We start from the raw sequence: 12,197 nt of genomic DNA, 5'->3' as shown, positions 1-12,197 counted from the left end.
GACAGAGAGACAGAGAGACAGAGACAGAGAGAGAGAGAGAGAGACAGAGAGAGAGAGACAGAGAGGTTGAGAGAGGTAGAGAGAGAGAGAGAGAGAGAGAGAGAGAGAGACAGAGACAGAGAGAGAGAGACATAGAGACAGAGAGAGAGAGAGACAGAGAGAGAGAGAGAGAGAGACAGAGAGACAGAGACAGAGAGAGAGAGAGAGAGAGAGAGAGAGAGAGAGAGAGACAGAGAGAGAGAGACAGAGAGGTAGAGAGAGGTAGAGAGAGAGAAAGAGAGAGAGAGAGAGAGAGAGACAGAGAGAGAGAGACATAGAGACAGAGAGAGAGAGACAGAGAGACATAGAGACAGACAGAGAGAGAGAGAGAGAGAGAGAGAGAGAGACATAGAGACAGACAGAGAGAGAGACATAGAGAGACAGAGACAGAGAGACATAGAGACAGAGAGAGAGAGAGAGAGACAGCTGTCGGGGTCTGATCTGCACTAGCAGGCGTGTGCAGGAATCCAAAAGACGCACAGCTGAATTTGACCTCCGACCCCTCCATACTGTACTCACTACTGACATAAACACAGACAGACACACGGGAAAGCAAAACATAAACTCTGCTGCGCTCTGATACGTTCACGGTCGTATACAGTAACGCCGCCTCTCTATAGAGTGTCTATCTTGGGGAGTGAGGGATTATTGAGGTCGCTACTCCCAATATCTCCCCTCTCACTCACCTTTTTAACACTAGAACAGCCGTGCCTATGTTACCTACTATAAGATCCGCCTCGGGGGGGTCAAATGACCATAGTCTTTACAATGGTAAGCTGCTATTTACACACAACGGCCACTAGTTGGCCGACTTGTAAATTAGCCTGCCTCCTACACAGAAAAACAGCAAAATAGCTTGATACTAACTTAGCCTGATGTGATTTAGAAAATGTAAGGATACTGGGTGGTAGGACGCACATATCTAGGAAAAGCCATGAAAGGAGGGTCCTGAAATTTGATCGTGTGCAAAGATATAACATGTTTCTTTACTCACAGGGTCAAATGACTCCACCCATGGCTGTTCTAGTGTTAAATGGTAGATAGTCACAAAGAGAGAGATGACCTTCAGACCAAAAAAATCAAGTACACATGTTGTTATTATGTTTCCCCTGACACAGAACCCCCCCATCTCACCACAGACATTGTACATTTCAAGCCTGCAAACTGCGACACTTTAAATGAATGTGCAATAACACTATGTGCAATATGACAACCCTAGTCGTCTATCTGTACAGTATAGTATAGTGGATAGTGTACATAGCCTTTATTTATGTAAACCAGCTCCTTTCCCTTCTTGTTTTTTTCAGTTTTTTTTTTTCCTAGCACCAGGGGAGCCACCCCTCCCAAATTTCGTTGTTTGGTACCTGTACTATAGCAATGACAATAAAGACCATTCATTCATTCATTCATTCATTCATTCAGACACCATTCAGCATCTAACAACCCCCCCACCTCACCACAGACACCATTCAGCATCTAACAACCCCCCCACCTCACCACAGACACCATTCAGCATCTAGTCTCTGAGACTTTGTGGCTTCAGTGGCTCCAGTGGCTGAGCTCATAGCTTCATTAAAATGATTGAAACTCAAAACAGACAACCATCACACACACCATCTTTTATTGTCTTCATCGTTGAGTTAGTATGTTGAATACTGATCTATTACTGATCACCCTCTGAGAGAGGAGAGCCACCGACATGATGATATGACACAGGGAGAGTGATGATATGATGATCCTTCTGCTTGTTTATGAAGCTCTCACTGGCACAGCACCAGAATATCTGAAAGACCTTCTGCTAGCATATCAGCCCAATAGAGCTCTCAGGTCTTCGGCTAGCATATCAGCCCAATAGAGCTCTCAGGTCTTCTGCTAGCATATCAGCCCAATAGAGCTCTCAGGTCTTCTGCTAGCATATCAGCCCAATAGAGCTCTCAGGTCTTCTGCTAGCATATCAGCCCAATAGAGCTCTCAGGTCTTCTGCTAGCATATCAGCCCAATAGAGCTCTCAGGTCTTCTGCTAGCATATCAGCCCAATAGAGCTCTCAGGTCTTCTGCTAGCATATCAGCCCAATAGAGCTCTCAGGTCTTCTGCTAGCATATCAGCCCAGTAGAGCTCTCAGGTCTTCTGACGCTGGTTTTCTCTGTGTACCACATGTACTAAAGAAGAGGTTTGGTGAGGCTGCATTCTCATTTTATGCTCCCAGATTGTGGAATGCACTGCCAGTTTACATTAGAGATGCAACCTCAGCAAATATGTCAAGACTAAAAACCCATCTTTTTAACATTGCCTTTAAATGACTAAATAATTAAATGATGATTATATAATGATTAAAGCACTTTGAGCTGCAACGTTTGCAAGAAAAGTGCTGTACAAATAAAGGTTATTATTATTATATGACACAGGGAAAGTATAACAAGGTGAATGTTGGAGGCGAGGCTGTCCCTGTTTACATGTTGTGGAGCCGCCTGGCATGACTGTAGCATGACCCCGGAGCTTATGGGGGGAGGTTTCTGTTGGGGGTGGTGGTGGAGGTGGGGCCTGCTGTGGTCTGTAACCAGGGCCTGTGGTGGGGGGTGGGGGTGGAGGAGGAGGAGGTGGTGGTGGGGGTGGGGGAGGGGGGCCCAGGGGCCTGCTGTGGTCAGTAGCCAGCCTTGCGCTCCAGAGGCCTGGCAGGCTTGTGTGTGACAGGTGGCGAGCGTGCCAGGCTCTGGGGTGAAAGGGACCTTTGTTACGGACGGTTCACCACAGAAAGATGGCCGCTCCATGTATGGGCCTGCCAGCAGCCTGCACTTATCAGCTGAGGGGGGGGGGGGGAGGAAGCGTGTGTGTGTGTGTGTGTGTGTGTGTGTATGTATGTGTGCGTGTGTGTGTGTATGTGTGCGTGTGTTGTGTGTGAGTGTGGGTGTGTGTGTGTGCGTGCATGCCACTGTCCCCCCTCACACACACACACACACTCACTGAGTCGAGGGCCTTCGGGTTCAGTAACTCAACAACAACAACAACAGACACTCAGAGGCATCAGCAGCCCCGCTTCAAAGTACCCTAACCCCTGTTACTGTTATTACCCTGCCATGGCTACAGCTAAATACATGCACGTAAATAAATGCACACACACACACACACACACACACACACATACACACACACACACACAGTACTACCACCCCTGTTACTGTTATTACCCTGCCACACACACACACACACACACGCTGTTATTACCCTACCATGGCTACAGCTAAATACACACACACACACTGGACCTAGCTGTTAGCCTAATACACACACACATTATCCTACCATGGCTACAGCTAGATACATAACACACACACACACACACACACACACACACACACACACATACACACACACACACACACACACACACACACACACACACACACACACACACACACACACACACACACACACACACACACACACACACACACACACACACACACACACACACTGGGCCTAGCTGTTACTAATACACAGACCCAGGGTATGTGGGTCAGGCTGCCACAGGGAGTCTGTCGGTGGAGTGTGGCAGTGGGTGACTGCTGCCCTGGTGGAATGTCTGAACACATGGGATGGGCTTTACAGAGACGCGTGCAGAGGGGACAAGTACACAAGCAACGTGTGTGTGTGTGTGTGTGTGTGTGTGTGCATTTATTTACGTGCATGTGTGTCCAGGGAAAGTATGCTTAAATACCGAAGGCAGCAGTTATGTCTGTCATGGTTATGGAATGGATGTGTGAGTGAGTCAAATAAGCCATCAAGGAAAAACACTTCAATCAATCAAGCAAACTTTATTTATACAGTCAGCAAGTGTAGAGAAACTCGCACACTACATGAACTTTAAGGGCGACTCCTTAGACAGAGAGTAGAAAAATATGTTTCTTTATTTTATCATGCTCTTAAAAAAGTGCAAAGTGCTCTGGTGCAAAAAGTGTAAGGTGTTGGACAAAGCATACAGCACAAGTCCTACGCTGAATGCAACTCCCAAGTGCGGAACATGAAAACAGTAGTACATAAAATACAACACATTAAAACAAGAGGTAGGAGATAAGAAATAGATCAAATACAAACACAATTAAACCAGGAATAATAAAACAAGAAACAGGAGATAAGAAACAGAAACAAAACAAAAGGGCAAGTTGAGATAAACACTAGATAAAAGCCAGGCTAAAAAGGTGTGATTGTTTGATATTGTATTCTGCACAACGTAGTTTCTTTTAGACTGTGAGGATATATTTATTTATATTTTGGTCGCGATGAGGAAGCTTTGTGATCTGCTGGTTTCCTTTTCCATTTGTCAGAGGGAAACTCTAGCAGGAACCGAAAAACACGCCAGAAACAGACACCATTCTTGCCGAGCACCTGTACTACTGTACTATGAGAAGTTGCCTTCTTATCTTATCTAGAATTAGACCAAGAATGACAGATGGCTCTCTCCCATCTGTTCCGTATTGTTGTCTGACTTCATGGGTTTCATGGCTCCTCTGAAAGGATTTCATTGTGAAATGTAACACAATTGGATTGTGAAACAAACTTGCAGTAACCACTTCTGTGTGTGAGGAAATGTTCAAGGACCACAACAACAGCACCACAGCTGCACAGCTGCACAGATGCACAGTGCCCGGCTACGCACTGACCCATTGTCTTCCCCTAACAAAGACTGTGTCCAACACCTCCGCTAGAGATGGTCGTTGAAATGAGTCGACAACAACAGAGACGAAAACGTCACTGGCATTGGAAGAAATGGCACGATACAAAAGAAGAAGAGGTTGAGCGATATAAACTTGATGACGTATAGAACTCGGTGTAGGAGTGTTCTCTTTCAGCCTCATTGAGTGCCAGTGGCGTTAAATGGTAAATGGACTGACTTATATAGGCTGACTTATATAGCGCCTTATTCCAAAGCACTTTACAACGGCCTCTCATTCACCCATTCACACTTCAATGGTGGCCAAGCTACCATGCAAGGCGCCGGCCCGCTAATTTGGGGTTCAGTGTCTTGCCCAAGGACGCCACGACATGTGGCCAGCCGGGGCTCGAACCGCCGATCTGCCGACCTTGCGATCATTAGACGCCAGCTCAACCTCCACATGCCACAGCCGCCCCAGAGATAAACCTACTGTCTCGTCAGTTTGTCTCGCACATTGTTTTTCTCTGAGTGAAACCTTTCATGTGCCCTTTCCCTGACCTCTCTTGTGGAACTGTGTACTCTGTTTCTTCTCTTCCAGAAGCTCCTAGCGAAGGCCCTCTATGACAACACCGCGGAATGCGCCGATGAGCTGGCCTTCCGTAAAGGAGACATCGTCACGGTGATGGACCAGAACGTGGTCGGTAGCAGCGGCTGGTGGAAGTGTTCTCTGTACGGGTGTCAAGGCCTGGCTCCGGCCAACCGCCTCCAGCTCCTGCCCAGGTCCCAGGGAGGAGACGTGATTGGCCGAGCTGTCGCGGGCTGTTCTCCCGGCCTGAACCACAGCAGCACTGAGAAGAAGAAGCCCATCAAGTCGGCCCAGAAGAAGAACTCTCCGAGCTGCGACAGTCCACAGAACATCTACCAGATCCCCAGCGTGCCCAGGCTGTCCAGCAGCCCGAGCTACGAACGCATGGACCGGATCTACAAGGTCCCCACCACGCCTTTGTCTGCTGCTTCGAAGACTCCGCTCTCTTCCCCGCAGAAACACGGCGCAGACGTGCTGGAAGGCAACTACTCCCCATCCAAGGTAAGGCTTCTTTTTAAAGCTTACAGTACTGTATATATACATATATACAACAGAAGAATATTGCAGGAGATTTTGGCACATTTTTGGGGGCCGCTACGCACACTTTTAGCTGTGTTGCTCATTCCACGAATGCACGATCCTTACAAGTTGTACCTCGTTGTAAAGGTGACTAATCAGGCTTTCCAACGATATAAAACACAATACCAATTGGTATTATTAAAGGGGAGGAATAATCGACCGAGATATCGTTTTCCGAACTTTTTTGGAGGAGGTTTATATACAGTAAAGTAACAGGTTGTTTTTGTGCTGATGCAGACGTGAGCAGAACCACATGCCTAGGTTAGAGACTCAGGGCCAGACATGGATCTGACTACCACTCCCCCTCGGTCGATCCCCTTCTTTAGGGAAGTGTTAACTCTCCTGGTGATTAGGGGAGCTAGACCGTGTATGAAACAGCACCATTCGGAAGCCCCCCCCCCCCCCCCCGCTGACAGAAAGCGCTTACAGATGGGGGACCGGGGGCCTCTCTCTGGGGACAGGCATGCAGCACGGGCCCTTTAATAGGCCCGTAAAAGAGGAGCAGAGACTTCAGACACCGCTAACTGCAACCAGCAGTCGGTTCGCTGTTCGAGGACCCCGGGGAGAGAGAGAGAGAGAGGTGTCTGCACGGGTGCCTGGGTAGCAGAGGGTGGGACAGGTCTGGACCACATGTTCACCATTTCCTCCCCGTGCTCCAGGGGGGGGGGGGGGCTGTTCTCCTCTATATTAGCCAACTAAAAGAGTCGATGAGCGGCTTGGTTTCAATTATAGAAGTCGGGTTAATTGGCAAGAATGCATGCATAACGGGGGATCTCTGGTACTTAGGTGGGTCGGGGGGGTTTGGGGAGAAAACGTTGTCCTCGTAAAGGCGCCGGTATACGAGGTCACCGAGGTGGACACGTCTATGATCAAAGCGAAGGCGAAGTGAAGCCAATCGGGCTGATGTTGTAGCGTGTCGTTAACAGGCATCGGGGCCCGGTGGACTCTCCGGTACCAAGGGGGAAGTCTACGATGTCCCCAGCCTCACCAGACGAGCCTCTCTGGTCACTGTGAGTTTATTTTATTTACTACAAACATAATGAATGAAGTCTGAGGTATTGCAGGAATTAAGGGAGGATGTGTATCTTCAGCACGTATTATGTGACACGTTCCAATGCTTTGGTCCTCATGTCGCGATCCGATGTAATGATCGGACTTTTCTTTCGAAATATGTGAATACGTTTCCGCGTTGTTGAAAATCACTGACACATCGCTAGTCAACTAACACAGCTTGTTTTGTGAGCCTGCTAACAATGTAAAGTAGTGTTCTAGTTAACTAGGTAACATTGTAAAGTAGTGTTCTAGTTAACTAGGTAACAATGTAAAGTAGTGTTCTAGTTAACTAGGTAACAATGTAAAGTAGTGTTGTAGTTAACTAGGTAACAATGTAAAGTAGTGTTCTAGTGAACTAGGTAACAATGTAAAGTAGTGTTGTAGTTAACTAGGTAACAATGTAAAGTAGTGTTCTAGTTAACTAGGTAACAATGTAAAGTAGTGTTCTAGTTAACTAGGTAACAATGTAAAGTAGTGTTGTAGTTAACTAGGTAACAATGTAAAGTAGTGTTGCAGTTAACTAGGTAGCAGTGGGGGGATTACTCACCGGATCCATTGCGTTGTTGCAGTGTTCTGGCTTGACTAACGAGTTTGTGTTGTGATTCTCAACAACGTTGAAACGTAGTTCTGTGTTTCAAAAGAAAAGTCGGAACATTTTGATTGGTTGCCGACATGCGGACCAAATGACCAGACTGTGTCACGTATATATAAAGTTGGAGAAACATTCTGAAGAGATGATTGAAATACAACTGTGAACATTCTAAACCTGCTAACTGCGACACTTTAATGAATGTGCAACAAATACTATGTGCAATATGACAACCCTTGTGTACATAAGGTTCAGATATAGGAAAAAGTTAGGATATTTATAGCATAGCATAGAGTACAGCACAGTGTTTTATTGTATAGTATAGTAGTATAGTATAGTAGATAGTGTACATAGCCTTTATTTATGTCAACCAGCTCTTTTCTCTTTTTTATTTTACCCTTGGCCCTCTTGTTTTTAGTCTTTTTTCCAAGCACCAGGGGAGCCCCCCCTCCTAAATTTCGTTGTATGGTACCTGTACTGTATTAATGACAATAAAGACCATTCATTCATTCATTCATGTCCTTACAGGCTCCACCGCCGAGGTCTGTGACGCGGAAGGCCTCCCTCATGGCCACGGCGGAGCTGGCGAGGAGGTTCGACACGCTGGGGAACATGAGGCGCAGCAGTCCAGGCGACTCCTATGTAGGCACTTTCCATCTTTTTTTACACAAGTGAACAAATGCTAAATACTTATTTCTCTATCACATTGGGTCCATGGTAACCAGATGGTAGCCAGATATGGTTTAGTAGTAGTACCACAGGGTTAAATCACTCAGTGAATTCCTTTTTGTTTAATGTATTGCTGTTTGTAAGTGCTTAATGTTGTGTGGCCTGTAATTGTCCTGTGGCTTCTATGTACTTGAAATGTTGCTGCCCCCATAAGTGTGTATGTGGTGTTTGTTGTAGCCGCTTGCAATCACCTCAGCTTGCTTACGTGTTTTTTGTCAAGTGTGATGTTGGGGTACCTTGTCTCAGCCACGTGTTCTTAGAATATTGAAATGTTTTATTTTCATTAATGACGTTACTTTTCAGGATGCCATGTTGCAACTGGCCGGGGACTTCAGCTGAAAATTAGCCGACTAGGCTAACGCTGCCTTTTTTACTGTATTTTATATGGTTCATGTATTTGGATTGTCCTCGATATAATAAACTAATAAACTAAACTAAACTAAACTTTTAAAAGCGTTCTTCTGATGCTTTTCTTTTCACCTGATAAAAAATCTCCAAATATTCCAGATTATATTTGACACCGACTGCATATACTAATGATACAGGTCTATGAAGGTAGATGACGGGTCAGAAATCTTCATAGGTATGAAGATACAACCTCGCAATCTGACCCACATCTACCTTCATACAGGTGTCAACTACTGCTCATTAGGAAATGGTATCGTCCATCCCTGAAAACCCTGTATGTGAAGCGTGTGTGATTGTGATCTGCTGTATATTCAACCTTCCCTCCCTCCTCCCCTCCCCCTCCTCAGGTGTACGCCGTCCCCCCCTCCGTGTCCCAGGAGCCCAGTTACGACATCCCCGTCCCCTCCACCTCCGAGGCCCAGCAGAGGCTGGCCTCCACCTCCGAGGCCCAGCAGAGGCTGGCCTCCAGTGTCCAGTACAACACCCTCCCCAACCCCCGCAAGTCAGAGTGGATCTACGACGTGCCCGTGTCACCGGAGCAGCCGGGGGGGGGCGGTCACGGGGTAACCGACCAGCAGGGAGGTTACCACAGCAACGCGCCCACCACCACCGCCAAAGTGTCACCGAACGGCGGCGGTAGAGGCGGCGGGAGGCAGCAGCTCTACGACACCCTGCCGGCGCGCAGCGCCTGGCCCTCGCAGAGCAGCGTCATCGCCGCCGCGGCGTCAGCGCAGTCCCTCTACGACATCCCTAAGCCCAGCAGCTCGTTGTCTCGACGACCGTCTCAAGAAGACTCCACCACCACCGCCAACAACAACAACAACCCGCTCAACAGAGCGCTGTCCTCCTCGTCCAGAGCTCCCCTCTATAACAACAACAAACCGCCGGGACATTGGGTCAACCAATCAGAAGAGGACGACTGTGTGTATGCCGTACCACCCCTGGAGCAGCAGCAGCAGCCTCCTCCTTCTTCTTCTTCTTCCTCCCTCTCCTCCTCCATCCAGGGCCTCGGCGGGGGCAACAACAACACCTCCCACCGCGGCCACGTGCCCCTGGAGTGCCGGAGAGACGCGTACGGCCAGACGTACGACCACCCCCGCGGGCGCCTGCAGCGGGGCAGGATGGTCCGCGTGACTGCCGCTTCCCTCCAGAGCCGGCCGGGGAGCGGGGAGTCGCTGCAAGAGGAGGACGAGGAGGTGGAGGTGGAGGATGGGGGGGAGGAGGAAGGGAGAGTCAGAGGAGTCCCAGCGGCGGACAGCCAGCGCATCAGCACGGCGTCCAGCTCCTCCAACAGCTCCTGCGACTCCCTGACGCCGCCCCTGGGCTCCTCCTCCCCCGAGCCCCTGAGGAAGGTCACCCTCAGCCAGGAGGAGGCGGGTCGCCGGCTTCTGGCCCTCCAGGAGGCCGTGTGCAAGGCCGTGCCCAGGCTGATGGAGTTCGTCAGCAGCCGCTGGAGGAGCAGGGAGCACCTGGGGGAACACCTGGCCGAGATCAGGGAGGCCGCCGAAGGGGTGGCGTGCTCCGTCGCGGGATTCCTGGACTTCGCCCTGGACGCCAAGGGCAACGCCTGGCACCTGACCGACGGGAACCTGCAGGCCCGGCTGTACAAGCAGCTGTGCATCGTGGAGGACTCGGGGCTCATCCTGCGGCAGGCGGTGAGCGCTCTGGCCGTGGCCGGCTGGCCTCTGGAGACGCTGGCCCAGGACCCCGGGCAGACGCAGACTCCGGACCAGCTGGAGAGGTTCGTCATGGTGGCCCGGACCATTCCGGAAGACGTGAGGCGCCTGGTGTCCATCCTGAACGCCAACGGGAAGCTTCTGTTCAGAAGCTCCGCTGCTCCTCAGAGAGAGCCGGAGAAACCCACCGCTACTACTACTACTACTGCTACTACCACGAGTCAGTTAGAGATGAAGAAGAGGGATAGTGAGAGCGAGCAAGGAGACGACTCGGTGGAAGACGACAATGACTATGTCCAGCTACAGGTGAGTGCTCCTTTACCGGTTAATCTTGAGGTAAAAGTTGAGGCGTTGTACATTTCTGTAGCATTTTCATGGCCATAGTTTGTTACGATATACTGCATATTGACTGTCTTATTTATCTTCTGGATGTCCCTGGATTTAGAAAGTACATTTATATTCATTGTCGCTATCTTTTCAGACTAAGAAGGAGTTTGAAAAGCAACAACAGAAGAAAGCTCAGGGAAAGCCCAAGGCAGATATCACTGGAAGTTCCATAAAGACACAGGTGAATATTTTCCCTTCTCTCTGTCTCTAAAAGTGATAAATAATAATAGTGCAGAATACAACAAACAAACATGTCATATTCTTGCTCAAGTCAAGTCAAGAGTCAAGAGTCACTTTATTGTCCCATCACTGGGAAATTTGTATTGGGCTTACACCCCACAGCAGCCAACAAAGAGCAACAGACAATACAGGATATTAGCACACAAACAGAAGGCAGACCTGATTAAAACAAGAGTGGAAATAAAATGATAAGCAAGATAAGTTACATTCATCTGGTGCAGTTTAAAAGTTTAACAGAAACGGGAATAAAAGAATTTTTAAATCTATTTATTTATTTATTTAAATCACTATGGAATAAATACAGAGGTACATTTTAAAGACAGACACATTTTAAAGACAAGAGGTACATTTTAAAGACATGCTCTAAAACATCCAGAAGCTCCTCAATAGCTCCAGATATTACTCTCCTCTCCTCGTAATTACAAGGCGGCATGCACAACTTTTTATTCCTTTCTTCCTCTGTAAGCGATTTTCCCTGTGGGAACAGGATGTCTAACCTCCCTCCCTCCCCTCCCCTCCCTCCATCCCTCCCTCCTCTGCTTCCCAGGAGGACCAGAAGCGCCGTTCCTCCGAGCCCCAGGTGGTCTGCGTCTCCAACGGACAAACCCAACGGAAAAAAAACCCGCGGACGGAGCACTGCCGCCTGTACTTCGGCGCCCTGCAGAAGGCCATCGGCGTGTTCGTCACCAGCCTGCTGGACGGCCAGCCTCCGGAGAGGTTCATCTCCCACAGCAAGCTGGTGATCATGGTGGGCCAGCGGCTGGTGGACACCCTGTGCAGGGAGGCCCACAGCGGGGAGGCGAGCCAGGGTCTGCTGTGTAAGAGCAACCACCTGTGCGCCCTCCTGAAGCAGCTGGCGGTCGCCACCAAGAAGGCCGCGCTGCACTTCCCCGACAAGCAGGCCCTGGAGGAGGCGCGGGACTTTGCCAAGGAGCTCGCCCAGCGAGCACAGCACTTTCGTATATCGCTTGATCTCTAAGAGAGAGGAGCTACCCGGTTTCTCTCTCTCTCTCTCTACACAGAGCAAATGGCGTACTGTATGCCCTCCTGTATTATCTATCCATCGGTTTCAGTGAAGTAGACACTGGCGTCGACATCAACCACATCACCGCAATCAAGTAGTCTGAATTGCCTGAACAGCCGCAATCGAACACGATGAACTGTCGACTCTGTTGTGAACGATCGCGATATCTACGATCTACGAAGCTTCACACTGGCCTAAACGGCGGTCTCTTTTTAGGTATCGATAGTTAATGTTT

At 49.0% G+C, this 12,197-nt stretch overlaps 1 protein-coding gene across 1 annotated transcript in view; it reads left to right on the top strand.

Annotated features, from left to right (window-relative positions):
- The window catches only part of cass4 (Cas scaffold protein family member 4), a gene marked incomplete at both ends in the record, with an annotated part of 17,478 nt that extends 5,561 nt beyond the window's left edge, over window positions 1-11,917 (top strand). Inside the window, 6 exons of the mRNA XM_080548478.1 lie at window positions 5,290-5,778; window positions 6,783-6,866; window positions 8,983-9,531; window positions 9,640-10,617; window positions 10,793-10,879; window positions 11,486-11,917. Coding sequence (XP_080404604.1) covers window positions 5,290-5,778; window positions 6,783-6,866; window positions 8,983-9,531; window positions 9,640-10,617; window positions 10,793-10,879; window positions 11,486-11,917 — 2,619 coding nt within the window. The remainder of the gene's footprint in view (window positions 1-5,289; window positions 5,779-6,782; window positions 6,867-8,982; window positions 9,532-9,639; window positions 10,618-10,792; window positions 10,880-11,485) is intronic.
- Window positions 11,918-12,197: the final 280 nt, after the last annotated feature.

This window comes from Nansenia antarctica (assembly GCF_963989245.1).
Source record: "Nansenia antarctica genome assembly, chromosome: 18".
Lineage (NCBI taxonomy): Eukaryota > Metazoa > Chordata > Actinopteri > Argentiniformes > Microstomatidae > Nansenia > Nansenia antarctica.
Note: the sequence above shows the minus strand (reverse complement) of the source record. Positions and strands in the feature narration are given on the sequence as shown.